The sequence below is a fragment of the Mauremys mutica genome, chromosome 6 (assembly GCF_020497125.1).
Source record: "Mauremys mutica isolate MM-2020 ecotype Southern chromosome 6, ASM2049712v1, whole genome shotgun sequence".
Classification (NCBI taxonomy): Eukaryota; Metazoa; Chordata; order Testudines; family Geoemydidae; genus Mauremys; species Mauremys mutica.
Window position 1 is genome coordinate 107,209,204 of NC_059077.1, and position 16,143 is coordinate 107,225,346.

Sequence of the window (16,143 nt, forward strand, 5' to 3'; positions counted from 1 at the left end):
GAAGCTAGCCAAAATGATACAGCAATGTGTTTGTTTTAAAATCAATGTATCTGTGTTTCAGGAAGAATCATCTGGTGCCCTACCTGCCTAGCCATCCTGTTGTGCTACAGCTTGATAAGGATGCATGCCCTTTGGGTACAATCAGTGCTGCCCCTTGGGGCTCCAGTGCTATATTGCCTATTTCCTGGGCCTATATCAAGGTGCGTAGATTTTTTTTCTCCCCAGCATCAGTTAAGGATCTGTTTATTTTTCCCAGTGGCATTTCTACATTTGGGAAGGTGAAATTGAGTACTTTAGACCTATCCAACATTCATGCTTTCACATGGGTTCACAAGGTCACTGAAAATGGTGGCATTGATTCACACATTTTAATTTCAGATAGTCTTGAAAAATGCCCAGGAAAACTTTCCAACCCAAGTACAAAATCTGATTACTTGCCCTTCACCTCAAGGAGTTATACTTTACTCACATGTCAAAGGGGAAAAAAAAATATTTCACCTGGGCAAGTAGAATGTTATAAGGCTGTTTAATGCAGTTTTCCCCCAAGAAGACATGCACACAATAAACAAAGCAACCAGTGCCTCTGTTAAAAGTCCTAGAGCAGATTTCAGGAATAAATTTCATGTTGGGATCCTTGCTGTCTTTGGGGGTGCTGATTCTATAGATAGTGAGGGCAGTACAATGAACTAGTGCCATAAATGAACATATGCAACTTGTTTAATGTCCACATTTGTTGCCTTTTAATAAATCTTGAGGCCAGAGTTATAAATTAGACTGTATCCAAAAAAGAGGCTTGTCCTCCCACTGTTTCTCAGAGTCATCCGGTTTTCATGTTCTTCAGGGAGCTTCTTGGCAATAGTAAATTAATTTCTTATTTACAGAATTTCTTACCTACTTTGTCTCAATATGCTGCAGTATTGTGTTAAAAAATGTTAGAAACACTCCGCAGCTAGTAAATGCAACTTTCTTGAAACATCTTTATTTGGGGGACAAAAATGGTCTTCAGTAAAATCTTACTAACCTATGAAAATCAAATCTGATTAGCTTTGGTTAGGGTACATGAGAACTTGGCTTTAGTGTTTGCCTATATTTAAATATTTTGGAACACCGTGAAACTTTCTGACACATGGTTAGAATCATGGGCTAATTTGACACTTATTTGGTAAACGCTATTAAAAATGCTTCAGATCCTAGAGTTTAAGATGAGCCTAAAAATGTGTAATGATGCTTGGTATTGTAAGCAGATTCCAATTTTGAAATATTCACACTGGAGCATATTATTTTAAGTGTAGGCATCTCCCTGCTCTTTCATACTGAGCATAGATAATAAACCAGCAGCCTCTATAGGCTGCTCTCCAAATGAAGTGAGGCTGTGAACAGCATTTTGGAAATCCAGGGATGCATTTGACCCTGTCACACCAAGCAACCCTCTTCTACCCATTTTAAAGCTATTTAAGGGCTGTGGAAAGTTCCTTGTTTTGTGAATTATCCTGTTTGCTAAACCGAAAACAAACCCTTATTTGTCTACCAAAATTCCTTCATATGAAGGAACGTGCCAGTTTGTTGTCAATTTAATGTGAAAGAAAACTAAATATCATCTGAAAATGTGTACTCTGAAATACTGTGGTACTAGAGCTGCTCACGCTAATCACTGAAGAACATCCAAGCTTTTAGTGCAGGGGTAGGCAACCTACGGCACGTGTGCTGAAGGTGGCACACGAGCTGATTTTCAATGACACTCACACTGCCCAGGTCCTGGCCACTTCTCTGGGGGGCTCTGCATTTTAATTTAATTTTAAAAGAAGCTTCTTAAACATTTTGAAACCTTATTTACTTTACATACAACAATAGTTTAGTTATATATTATAGACTTATAGAAAGAGACCACCTAAAAAGGTTAGAACGTATTACTGGCACGCGAAACCATACATTAGAGTGAATAAATGAAGACTTGGCACACCACTTCTGAAAGGTTGCTGACCCCTGTTTTAGTGAGTCTTGGGTTCCACCCCTCCAAAAGAGGGGTAGGTGAAACAGGAAATGCTGTGTGTGTGTCAGTGAGTTTATGAACTGACGTGTTAAGCTATGAGACTATGTTCCTTGTTTATGGGTAAGGGGTTGTTTCAGACCTGTGTTCTATAGTGTTTTTGCTCTTTTCAGATGATGGGTGGAAAGGGTCTTAAACACGCTTCCGAGATTGCTATATTAAATGCTAACTACATGGCAAAAAGACTAGAGAAACACTACAAAGTCCTTTTCAGAGGGGCAAGAGGCAAGTATTGAGCTTACTTTGTCTCCTGACATTCTGGTTTCTCCCAGCATCTCCTACAGGACTTTGGATTGTAGATGTGGTGTTTGCTTTAAACTGATCTGAGGGTTTTCAGTCCCAGCACATACTGAAAAACAGAGCATTCCCAGGGAAATAACTAGGCAGAGGGAAATAGTGCTCATCCTAGACAGGAGCCAAAATGAAGTGAAGGTATTGGTAGAGGTGAAAAGTGCACTTCTGGTAATTAGTTGCAACAATGTTAAAAGTTGTAAAATGAGTTGTCTGCCTGTCGTTGAACCAGAGATTGTTCTCAAATTGTTAAGTCTTATTTTAATTTAAATAGGAAGTCATTGAGGTGAGACTGTAGTAATTCAATATAATATTCAGCACAGTAAGCAAAGAGAATTTTAAATGATTTCTTATTCAATACTCCCTATTACCCCCCTAAAAAACGCCTGTGGTGATGCATGGCTGGTTTAGGAGACTAATCCAGATCTGTTTCAGTTCCCTAACACTTTCGTTATGAAATGTAACCTTTTTGGGGAATGGTTCAGCTATTGCCTACCCGCTCTTTTCTTTTTTCCCCTTAAGGCAGGGCAGAAATTGTGAAGAATATCAGATTGCACGTTTCAAGTCAGTAGAAGAAAGATCTTATTTTGGGGACTGCCTCTTCCCTGTTTCAATTGAATGACATTAAAAATGTCCAAAATGCATTCCATATACTCAACCTTTGTGTGTAGCTATGTAAATACTTTACTTTAAAGTGAGTAAAGATTGATTAAAGCTGCTGACAGTATTTTAAAAATGAGAACCGTAGTTCACAGAAATACAAAGCTAAATCTCAAGTTTTTGAAAGGCTCAGAAGTGAAATGTTCAATCTTCTGTTCAAGAGTAACCCTATTTATCTGGAATGGTGATGGCAATGTAGTTGGGGTCACACTTGCACAAAAAGCCTGGAAGAAAGCATTTTCCTCTGGAGAATCCATGATCTTTCCCTTGTTACTCAAGGGCCTGAGATATTAATAATCCTGCTTTTCTGGCAAGGCTGAATATAGTTTTCTGCCTCAGCCCATTAGCAACTCTCAATATTGGTCAGAGGGGGTCATTCAAAAAAGTGAGCTACTATTTTCTTTCAGAATTTGAGCATGCTCCTTTCTCAGGACCTGCTGATCTGGGGACCTTATGAGCCAAACATTAATCATCATGTGGCAGTAGAGTCCTGCTTCATTATTGGACAGGCCTGAAAACGTACTTAACCTAAATTGTCTGGAGGAAAGGCATGTACATAAAAAGAATAGAGGAGAGAGGATATGCTCACATATAAGAGGAGCTGCTTTGAGCATTTCTCTGATTTGGCTCTTGCTAAATCTAATTCGCTCCAACACAGTGTTGTTTCTGTATGTGTACCAAGGAAATTTTGTTTTTAAAAGTAATCATTTAAAAGTGTGAGAGGTAAAGGGACGGCAAATAAATATTCAAATACACTTGTAGTTCACGTAGTCTCTTAAATGTGCACTTGTGAAACTGCAGTCTTCAACTGGACAGTCCTTGCTCATCCTTGAGATGTGTACTCCACCGGAACAGAAACGTGGTATTAAAATTGAGGCCAATGTGTAGTTCTGCTCTGTTCTTCAACAAGTGAGATCCGTATGTAACCTTTATTCACCTACAGGTTATGTAGCTCATGAATTTATTTTGGATGCCAGACCCTTCAAGAAAACAGCAAATGTTGAAGCTGTGGATGTTGCAAAGAGGCTTCAGGACTATGGTAAGAGTCCAAAAAGGACATGTCATTTACAGCAGTAAAGACTAGAATTTCTTAAACCTACCTTCCAGGGCAACAGATTCTTCTAGTGTTCTGTAGCAACATAGTGGCTCCTATACCACCACCCTCCTATCCCCTTATGTTGACTGTATTTGGACACTCTCCAGCTGCTGGAATGCTGCTTTGGAACTGTGGGAATCCAGCACATATGCTCCTCTTTGCTGCACCAGGCAAGAGCAAAAGGGACTTACTGTTAACTTTGCAACCCCCTCCTGGGCTGTGCAAGGCACATGCAGACAGGATCTGAGGATCTGGCTTAGTCCAAGAACTTTGTGGGATTCAAACAAGGTTAAACCTCTGTATGGAAAATGAGAGCATCTAAAGTTATGTCAAATAGTTTAAATCCTTAAACTTTTAAATGTTCTTATGCTTCATGGCATAGGTCAGCCACTGATGGAGGTTAGGAAGAAACTTCCACTGTGGGAAAAGTATTCCTTAATTAGCCATTATGCAATTTCTTGCACCTTCCCAAAGCATCCACAACTGGCTCCTGTCAGACAAGTTACTGGACCACATGGACCACTGTCACTGGTCTGTTCCTATATAGCAACTGTTATGTTCCTAAGTTAACATGGGCAGCTGTCACTAAAATGCCATCCTGTAAGAGATTCTCAGTAAAATAACTAATCCTAAAATCAGTTTTAACTGTTCGGTACCAGAAAAAAATCCTCCCTGCTCTCTGTAGTGTCCAGGAGAGGGCACATCACACCATTTGAAAATAGATAGATGGTGGCTTCAAAAAATGTCCTTGGAACCTAACCCCCTGCATTTACATTAAGTCTTATGGGACAAGTGGATTTGTTTAACATTGTTTCACTTTGTTCCTGAAAAATGCAACTTTACTACAACATTAAGTGAGGAGTTACTGTAGTCAGACTTCTGGCTTTCTATGTACTGTAGACAATACTATGGAATTGGTTTTCCTTTTGGACTGAGACTGGTGTGCTTTGAGATTTTAACTTCTGTCATGTATGCCCTCTGGCATGTTGCCCAGCTGTATGATTTTAGTCTGCTGACACGCTTGAAGGTCTATGTAAAGCAACTGTAATTAAGAACTTTCTTTTTCAGCTTTTATGAAAACTAAACATCAGCTGCTGGTTAATACTCTTACTAGCTTACAAGTACCCTGTAATCAGTGATGGGATTCCTTTTTATGCAGGCTTCCATGCTCCAACAATGTCCTGGCCAGTGGCAGGGACCCTTATGATCGAACCAACAGAATCTGAAGACAAAGCAGAGCTGGACAGATTTTGTGATGCAATGATCAACATTCGTCAAGAAATTGCTGAAATAGAGGAAGGCAAAATGGACTCCAGGGTTAACCCGTTAAAGGTGAGCTGACATGCAGACCAACTTCACAACACCACGGTCTCCGTTGCTGCTGTTTGAAGTCATCTTATTTGTAGTGCTACCAAAAGGTTTTTTCTGAAATTTTCAGTACTGTAGGAAACTTATTGTATGCAAACGAGAATATGAAACGGTGAAGGAATAAACCATTCATTGATGTGCAAATTTGAGTAAACATTTGTCTAAATTTCACAGATCTTGGGTGCATTTAAAGGGTTCCATCAACTTAAATGCTTTTCCCTGACATCTTTTAGACTTGACTTAGTCAGAAGTCCTGTCTATAATGACTGAGACTGGAGAAAAAATTCTGAAAAGTTTGTGAACAGTGTGTATATTATTTTAGTTTGTCATGTTTGTATTTTCTTGGTCTTTTACATAGCAATGGGTGAATGACACTCACTTATTCAGAAGAGGCAACCAACCCCAAAACTTGATCGTAAAAACATAAAAATTGGAAGAGGCACTTGAGCACGTATAGTACCCAAAACTACTTGTAACTCCTCTCTGGATACTCATTCTGTGTTTCAAGTCAATTGCACCTTCTCTAACATTGCACTGGGTTTTCAAATACCCGACTTATTTTTTCTTTGTATTGGGCTTGTAACCACATTGGTTCCAGGAGATGAGACACAAGGTAATATCCCCTGTGGATCAACTTTGGTTGGTGAAAGAGAAGCTTTTGAGCTGCACGGAGCTCTTAGACCTGAAGAAGACTCTGTGTAGCTTGAAGTTTCTCTCTTGCCCCCTCGCTTCCCCCTCCCCCAAAGTCAAATGGGTTGGAACTTGTACTGTAATGGGAATGAGGAATACACTTGCCCAACACCAATGTTATGGAGTGGAGAAGAATCTGATTACTGCTACTGTTCTTGTATTCAGAAATCTAGCAAGGCAGAAGGAACAAAAATTCATGGCCACAACTCTAACCAGCTCCCTCATGCTCCAGCCTCTCTCCACTTTCCTATTTTATTTTCATCTCTGAAGTAATGTCTATAGTAAAGCGGAAAAAAAAATGTATATTCTGAATCACTTCAGTCCATTTCCTTTTTTAAAAATCCATCTTTTGTTTCGTTGATTAAACATGCTGTATCCCCAAGAGATCCCCTCAGCATTAATCTGAACTATAAAGATGTTGTATTAGCAAAATATGGATTTGTGGGGTTGGTAGACTGATATGTTTCATTGACTCCAGTTCCCCTGCATGTTTTAACTAACTAGCTTTTATTCTGTTGTAGATGTCACCACACACTCTGACTTGCATTACGTCCCCTAACTGGGATCGTCCTTATTCCAGAGAAGTAGCAGCTTTCCCACTAGTAAGTAGCTATTTAATCTTAGTATCTCTTAATTACCAATGTTCATTAGTTTGTGACAAAAAGTAAATGTGGCTCTGTTCTTGGTTGGTTGTTAGTCTGGCAGTATCTCGAGCCTAGACATGGAGAATATTTTAGTAAGCCCAATTTATCTAAATAAAATATTTATCCTGTTTACATACTTGCATTTAATGGTTTAGATCTGATATATAGCAAATGAACTATTTTCCTTTCACCAAACCGAGAGAGAGAGGTACTGTTTGAGTTCAGCATTCTGCAAAACATGCTCTCTACCTACCTTAACCTGGCTTTCTAACACCCCACCCTTGCCCCTGAGAGAAGCTAGGTAGGAATCCTCTCAGTTCCATTCCTTCTGTGCAAGGTTATCTGTATTACAGTAGTGCTAGGATCCCTAATAAAAGATCAGAGTTCTATGGGGTTAGGCACTACACAAACTCCATCACAAAGAACTCTGTTTAGATTCTGACAAGATGTTGACTGATGAGGAGTGGGAAGCTGTTTGCTTTACTGTCATCATATGGGGCCCTTCTGAGATGAGGAATGCAAGCGTATACTGCTATAGGGCACTCTGGAGCCTTTCAAAGGAACGGGCAGACCCGTAATCTTATGTTTTGATACCTGAATGATGCTAGTGGATCCTGGGTAGACGTTGAGCTAAACCTCACCAATTCTAAACACATTTTCTGTATTTAGCCCTTTGTGAAGCCTGAAAGCAAATTTTGGCCCACAATTGCTCGAATCGATGACATCTATGGAGATCAGCATCTGGTTTGTACCTGCCCACCAATGGAAGTCTATGAATCTCCCTTTTCTGAACAGAAGAGAGCATCCTCCTAGTCTTATCCCTTTATTTCCAGGTGGCTGGATTCATGCCTTACCACTGCATTTCAGTCTGCCATGACAGCGTTCTTTTTCCCTGCACCCGCTAAGGGGATTTATATACTATGTATATTTTTGTAATCGCCATATTGTTAATTGAACCGCTGCTCAGTTAAAATGTAAATACAATTGCTAGAGTAGGGGGAAGCAAACTGAGTTGATTCAGTGCCTCAGTATCAAGAACAGTTAATGTTACAGTTGCCTTGATTCAGCACCTTTTGTCTGCTGCTCTTTGTGTGCTAAGGACTTTAAATAATAACAGAATTTTTCAAGGTTGCAAGGAGAGATGAATAATTTTTATTCCAGGTATTTCATATGACAGTAACCATTAAATATTAACTGCTACAGTAATTGTTTACATTTTGTATAAGCACAGGAAGTAGATTGTTATTAATGTACCTAATATGTTACTACTGACTGGTGGTGGTAATTGATTAATATTAAACTGTGGTATTTTTGTTTTTTACCTGTCAATGCTTGTATTCCAATAAAGTCCACTACAGTTTTAAGAGTGGCTTTTTTTGGGGGGACGGGGGTCTGGCTTTTCCCAGTCTAATTTTTCTTTGGTATTGAGTTGTCAAAGATGCCAGAAGAGATGTAGATCCTACAAGAAATGAAAGCTGCAGTCAAATCTGTTTGTGATATTACCAAAAAAAACAAAGTAATTTACTCAACTTCTGTGCCTATCTACCATTAATGAAAGTGCCTTCTTTCTGTCCCCTGGTCCTCTCCTCAGCTCTTTCATAATGAAAAGTCACACAATAGTATATCCCTTAAATAAATTGAAATCAAGCTTTTATGTAGGTGCTGAAGAGTTGCAACCTGAACTATTGTTTGGGTACTATGGTGATGGGAGCCATATAATTAGGGCCTTGTGTTTTTTGTTTTTTTTTAGAGAAAATTCATGACAAAATGGCCAAGTATTGAGTTTCATGGCATTTGCACAGAATGACCTGTACAAATAGTCAATTGCAAGGCTGGAATGACAGACTAAAATTGACTCAGATTACTTGTAAAATTCATTCCATCCTTGAAAGCATCTTTTTTAAATCAATCAATCAGTGTTTGGGGGTATTTTCACAATTTCAGTGCCCTCTATGAAATCATGTTACAGGTAATTATATGTATGGCCCTCTGTATCAGCCAAATGAAACATTACAGTTACAGATTGGAGGGGTGGGGGAAGGAAAGCTTTTTTTTTAATCTTCGTCCCTTTACAATGTGACATTCAAATAAACAATACTGTTGAGGTGCAAAATTTTTTTCCCCCAGATTTTTTCACTGGAAGGTGTAATTAGCTCAGTTACAGCACCTACTGTTTCACCTCAACATGAAACAATGAAAAACTAAACAGTAGCAGAACTAAAAATAACCTTCACTTGAAAATGTGTCTTACAATAGACACTAGATCTACTAAAGGGTCTCCATCCTATATCTTAGACCTCAACTTTACCCACTATCCCTTTTACAAGTTAGGCTGCTTTTGCTCTGAAATGTCTCCATAGAGTCCCTAATCTCAGAGTCATATGCAAAGAGGTACCCCCGAAGTATTAGAACCAGTGAAGCCAAACTAGGTGTCACTTCAGTGGGCACAGGGATTATTCTTATAATGGAAGCATGCAGAATGCTCATCCGTTTCTAATCTTGCATCTGCCCTCTAAATTTGGGGCTGCTGCTTTGTGCACAATGTTTACTTGTTTGACACATCCCAGAAGCACTTCTGCCATTCTACTTACCAATGCATTGTTAGCTTCTCTAACCACTGTAGTGATTTTTAAAATGGAAAAAAATACACATCAAGTTTTGCTGCCATCACCTGAAAGTGAGATCACTTCCTGGCTTTGGACTTCTGGGTGCAGATCTACAAAAGAGCTGAGCCCTCTTCACAATTGAATTTCCATTGTAGTTAGGGAGGTGCCTGTTTTTCCACAAAGTATTTGGGTAAGGTATTCTGTTGATGATGAAAGGATTCTGAAACTGTATTCTAGAAATGCTGTTAGTTAAGCTTTAATAGGAAAACGGCTGCTTATAATTCTCCCTCCTCCTGCTGAATCAGAGCTCCTGGCATTTTATAATTTTGTGTTCAATTGTACAGTAGTCAATTATAGAAACAGAAATGCTGGAGTCACTCATGAGAAGAATTACAACCAGGTAGACATGTGCTAATTATTTGGAATTAAGCCATGGAGACTGATTATTCTCAATGGGTGAGGCACCCTATTCTCTATATTATTTCCTGCAAACTAGTATAAGCTGTTCTCTCTAGTCATGTCTAGAGTAGGAAAATAAATAGTTATCCATATTTGCGAATACTAACTTGTTTTTAAGGATGCCTTTGTCGACTGTAGAAATGTCCAATGTGGATAGGGTAGAGGATATATTCCTGCAATTGAACTCAGATTTCCTTACTATTATAGTGCCAATATACATAGATTAGGTTATCAATAGATACTATCTTCCTTTACAAATATTTCAACTTGTCTAAAATGGTAACTCCATAATATATTTCATGGGGATGTGAAGTGACAAAAGGTGAATTTACATTTTGAAGTCACTATTGTACATCATAGTGCAGTGGTTGTAATTATCAGGTTACCGTAGATAAATGAAAAGCAGGGCTTCAATTAATCAGTTAACTCACACAATTAACTCAAATATTAATTGTGATTAAAAAAAATTGTGATTAATCACACTGTTAAACAATAGAATACCAATTGAAATTTATTACATTATTTTGGGATGTTTTTCTACATTTTTAAATATCGATTTCAATTACAAAGAATATAAAGTGAGCACTGTACACTTTGTATTTTTTATTAAATGGTTGCACTGTAAAAATGATTAGTATTTTTCAGTTCACTTCATACAAATACTGTAGTGCAATCTCTATCATGAAAGTGCAACTTACAAATGTAGTTTTGTTACATAACTGCACTCAAAAACAAAACAATGTAAAACTTTAGAACCTACGAGTCCAATCAGTCCTACTTCTTGTTCAGCCAATCACTAAGGGTATGTTTACACTACCTGCCGGATCAGCGGGTAGTGATCGATCTATTGGGGATTGATGTATTGCGTCTCATCTAGATGCAATACATCGATCCCCAAACGTTCTCTCCATCTACTCTGGAACTCCACCAGGGCGAGAGGCAGAAGCTGAGTCGACAGGGGAAGGCAGCCGTCGATCCCATGCCGGGAGGATGCCAAGTAAGTCAATCCAAGATACGTCAACTTCAGCTACGCTAGTCTCGTAGCTGAAGATGCGTATCTTAGATCCACCCTCCTCCTTCCCCCCCCCCCACCCCCAGTGTAGACCAGGCCTAAGAGAAACACATTTGTTTACATTTACAGTAGATAATGCAGCCCACTTCTTAATTACGTCACCTGAAAGTGAACAGGCGTTCACATGGCACCGTTGTAGCTGACGTCGCAAGATATTTACATGCCAGATGCGCTGAAGATTCATAAAAAGCAACAAAGAGTCCTGTGGCACCTTAGACTAACAGACGTATTGGAGCATAAGCTTTCATGGGTGAATACCCACTTTGTCAGACACATGCATTGTTAGTTTATAAGGTGCCACAGGACTCTGTTGCTTTTTACAGATCCAGACTAACATGGCTACCCCTCTGATAAAGATTCATATGCCTCTTCATGCTTCGGCCATTGTTCCAGAGGAGACGCTTCCATGCTGATGACGCTCATTTAAAAAAAAAAAGTGTTCATTAAATGTGTGACAACTCCTTGGGGAAGAATTGTACGTTTCCTGCTCTTTTTTACCTGCATTCTGCCATATATTTCATGTGATAGCAGTCTTGGATGATGACCCAGCACGTTTGCTTTAAGAACACTTTCACTGCAAATTTGACACAATGCAAAGATGATACCAATGTTAAATTGCTAAAGATAGCTACAGCACTCGACTCAAGGTTTAAGAATCTGCAGTGCCTTCCAAAATCTGAGAGGGATGAGGTGTGGATCATTCTTTCAGAAGTCTTAAAAGAGCAACACGCTGATGCGGAAACTATAGAAGCTGAACTACCCAAAAAAAATAATCAACTTTCTGCTGGTGGCATCTGACTCAAATGATGAAAATGAACATGCGTCGGTCTGCACTGCTTTGGATCATTATCGAGCAGAACCCATCATCAGCATTATCTTCTGCAAATGTAAAAAAACATGTTTCCCTTAGCAATTGCCTGAACAAGAAGTAGGACTGAGTGGACCTGTAGGCTCCAAAATTTTACATTGTTTTGTTTTAGAATGTCCGTAATTCTACATTTGTAAGTTCAACTTCCATGATAAAGAGATTGCACTGCAGTACTTGTATTAGGTGAATTGAAAAATACTATTTTTGTTTTTTTACAGCAAATATTTGTTTTTATATATAAGTGAGCATGGTACACTTTGTATTGTGTTAGAATTGAAATCAATACATTTGAAAATGTAGAAAATATCCAAAAATATTTAAATAAATGGTATTCTATTGTTGTTTAGCAATGCGATTAATTTTTTTTAAATCACTTGACAAGCCTAATGAAAAGGTGTATTTCAACCCTATTTACGCTGTTTTTTCAGACTGTCCCTTTGTGCTGAAACTTTCCAAACTTGGTCACTGCTTCAAGGAGTCTTTGGAAAATCCAAGCTAAATATATTCCACCACTTGAATTTTTTGGGCTTTCGTGTAGTTGTATTAAGCATCTGACACTCCTGTGAAGTAGACAGGGAGTTAAGTGCATCTCTCAAACTGAAATGAGTCTGTGGCACAACAGAAAATAGAATCCAGAAATACTTCTGTACTGTGCTTTAACTACTAGATTTCTACCTATAGTAACGCAGTGCTCAGGTTACATATTTGAAATCAAGAAATGTAAAACTTGTTTCCATTGTACTGCCAACTTGGCCACATTGCATACAGGCAGCATTCTTATTGTTCATACTGAAATGTGAAACTTGATCTTCAGTGGAGAAGTTAATGGTACTGTGGGGACTATTTTGCATTTCTTGATTTTTTGTGTTTTCAAATACACAAATGAAACAGTTGCAAAGCCTGTATTTCTGCAAACTTAGCTAAAAAGAAATTCTATATTATCTGCATGTATTCACGATGAAAGACAATAACTGAGGAATTCTAAATAAGTGAATTACTTACATATACCCAAGCTTCTTTACAAAAAAGCTCTGCACCATCCCATCCACCAAGAAGCAAATCAATATTTATAACCCTGCAGTAGTGATGCTAGAATTGAGGCTCAGGGGCAACTTTATTTTTAAATCCCTTTAACACAAATTTTGTTTCTAAATTTCAGACAGACTTTAGATAGCACTGAAAATGTTTGCTTTTATTTTGCTTGACGTAGTATAGGTTTTGCTGTATTCAAATTCTGTACATGGGTTGTAAAATGAAAATAGTCTCAAGTCTCCAGGGTACAAAATGCTGTAAGCAAACTGGATGAAATGTCTTATCTATAGCAGTGAGAGTGACAGCAGTAGGTAGAGGTCTGCATCGTGCATACATGAGCTGTACAACTCTGCCATAGTACCTCACTCCTGATCTGCAGTACCCTAACTCTTTTAATGAGCAAAGCTGAATCAATGCAAAGAGATACCTTTTTCATGTAACACCACAGCTAGCACAATGCTGCCTCAAAACAAGAGGGCCACCATGTCGGGCACACAGGATGGAGAAAAATACATTTACTTATATTACAGACAAGATTTACCTAACTAATACTAAGCCACAGTTCACTCAGACAGCAGCGAGTTTAAAGCTTACTAGTCAGAGAAGCGGTTTCATTCACAGTGAGGCAAATACTTTCCATGGAATAATGGGAGAGGTTGTATGGGACTATATGCAAAAACTTGGCAAGTGGTCAGTGTAGTGACCAGAGCGGTGGGTTTTTTTTTTTAATGCCATTGCTTAGCAAATGAAGTGGATGACTACAGCACCTGTTTTGGTTTTTGGAAAGTGACTTTTTTTTTTGCTGGTGTTTGCCAGGAGGGAGAGGCTGAAGAAAGGAAATGACTGCTAGCAAACTGAAATAGCTGCTCCCATGTGAACAGCAAGGGAGGATGTTCCCACCAGTCCATTAAGGGGGAACTCAGCTGTGTTAAATTTCAGAGTCTTCTCTTTCCAGCAAGAATAATAGAATTGGCTCTTACTAAAATTAATGTAGTTAGTAAAGAAGAGCTATAATGTAGGCCTTGTCTGCTGCAGGGAAAAAACCTGATCACAGCCACTCAAGAAACTGCCCTGATGTAAAAGCTCTACTGTAGATTGCACCACTGCACAGTTCAAAGCAGGCACAAACCCCATCATGAAAGTAGTGTCTTTGTCTGTCTGCACTAGGAATTTGCACCACTGCAGCAACAGCCATGGCTGGGCACCAATGGATGTAACTGGTCTGAATCCTCATTGCAGATAAAGCTTAAGTTATTACTTGGGACTTGCCATTTTGCCGTGACAAGGAGAAAATGAGGTTTCATTTCCAACCATTTCAGCTCGATTCTTCAGGTTACTTCCTACAAACTCAGCATTCCTCAGCTCCTTCTCCCCGACCCAGCATTTCACAGAAAGCCAGAACTTTTCAATGAGGGTTGTCAACCCGTTGGCCCGGAGTCTCCTGAAATCGGCATTGATTGCCCAGTGACTATTGAGGGCAATCCGGGAGACTTTAATAGGATATTTTAAGCAAATTACATTGTCATGTTAGGGGGAAAAATCTCCCAGAATAGCTTCAGTCAGCGTTGTCAACCCTATGGTTAACCCCATCCTTGGGACCAAGTTGGAGCTACAGCAACTTAGGTAATTTGCAAGATGACAGTCTGACCTCAAAGAGTGGCAATATCCCTCTCTCAGAACGTGTTCCACAGTCTCTAAACCCATTGTCCTTGTTTTTCGACATGCCTACAGGCCTCATGATTGTGGCTTCCTGTCTCCACACAGTTCCTCAAGCCAGGACTTTTCTCACAAAGAATTAAGTGCACATGATGGCAGTGAAAGGAAGGTATTGCTTAGCTAAGACAGAAGCAAGGACCCTTTCTCCCTTCCCCTCCCCTCCTGTGAGTGCCTCCCTTACCTTCCAACCAAAAGCAGTCCACTGTGCCTGCCATAAAAGGTGTGCAATGCTTTCACTTTGTAAATCTTATCAACTTCTGCAGAAGGAAAGAATCATGGCTTCTCTGGCAGCTTAACAGCAGAAGAGAGCTGAAACAGAAGATCTGGATGTTGGATTCACAGAAGGAATGCATGTATCACACCAGTCCCAGAAATCTGTGGGATCAAGGGAAAGGTTTATAGATGCCTGAGTAAGACACAGGTAGAGGAAATTGGAATATTGACTATTGGGAAAATGTAGAGACTATTTGGAGAGCCCCACTGAGGGCAAGGAAGAGAAACCTCTTTTTGTCAGCGGAAGGGGTGACCTGCAAACCACAGGGAAATTTCAGCTTTCCTAGGTATTTGGGTACTATTGAGTACTGAATTGTAATTATGGATCCTTAATCTATATAGATTCTTATGAAACAGCTTACTCTTATTTCTTCAAGTAGTATAGCTCCACGGCAGGTGCACGTGCAACCCTTCTTGCCTTTGATGGGAGATTTTTCAGTAGCAATGCCCGTTCAGCCAAGACATCCACCACCATCTTAGGCTGTACAGCCAACTGCATCTTTTCTGGACTGATTTACTAAAGGTGATACTCAATATCAAAGATGCATTAGTAGTACCATTCCATTACTTTTGCAAGAATTGGATTGCCGTGTTATAATTTTGAAAACACCATAAGTTACATCTTTGATGCATTAACATCTTGTCAGGCAAGAGTTAAAATTTAGCTAACAGCTAAAACAGAAACCGCAGAACAAGCAGGAATGCTTCAGTAGCAACAACACCTACAACTGTAAACAATTGATAAGCTTATATTGTCAACGCCCGCCCAGTAGCTCAGCTCTTAGAACAGAATAAACCTTCCCTTCACAGCCCACCAGATATCTATAAGCACTCATCCCTACCCCCCACCGTGCCTCCTTCCCACGCAAGGTAGTCATAGACGTTTGATGCAATTAGGATGACCTCTGTATGTATGTACTGTTCTTATCCTTGTTCAGGATTCTCTCTTAACTTGTAACAGTGTCTGTCTCTGTATGTACAGATAAATGGAAATGAATTGATAAGAGAATGTATGTAACTGGCCACTATAGCACCATATTTTTGAAGCTGCTTGTCAGTCTTCCTGGTATCGTGAATAACCTCCCTTCAGTATTGTCTGTGCTTGCCTGATTCTTGGGGAAAAGAATCTTTTTGCCTAAAAATCTAATTGATAACAACAACAAGTAAAGACATGTAAGCCTTCCAATAGTGCCTCTAAATGATGATAGAGCTTACTTACGTTGCAAAGTTCAGGACAAAGACTTTTGCCAAGTGTCTACACACTGCTTAGCAAAGTAGGGCTGAAAACTCCAACTCTTACTGGAATACAAGCAAACAGTTG

General features: G+C 39.3%; 1 protein-coding gene across 2 annotated transcripts in view; it reads left to right on the forward strand.

The window, feature by feature from the left end:
- GLDC (glycine decarboxylase) overlaps positions 1–8,160 on the forward strand; it is a 58,578-nt gene extending 50,418 nt beyond the window's left edge. For both annotated transcript variants that reach the window (XM_045020476.1, XM_045020477.1), the window contains 6 exons: positions 62–200; positions 2,161–2,272; positions 3,942–4,037; positions 5,254–5,426; positions 6,674–6,754; positions 7,466–8,160. In XM_045020476.1, coding sequence (XP_044876411.1) covers positions 62–200; positions 2,161–2,272; positions 3,942–4,037; positions 5,254–5,426; positions 6,674–6,754; positions 7,466–7,609 — 745 coding nt within the window. In that variant the 3' untranslated portion in view covers positions 7,610–8,160. The remainder of the gene's footprint in view (positions 1–61; positions 201–2,160; positions 2,273–3,941; positions 4,038–5,253; positions 5,427–6,673; positions 6,755–7,465) is intronic.
- Positions 8,161–16,143: the final 7,983 nt, after the last annotated feature.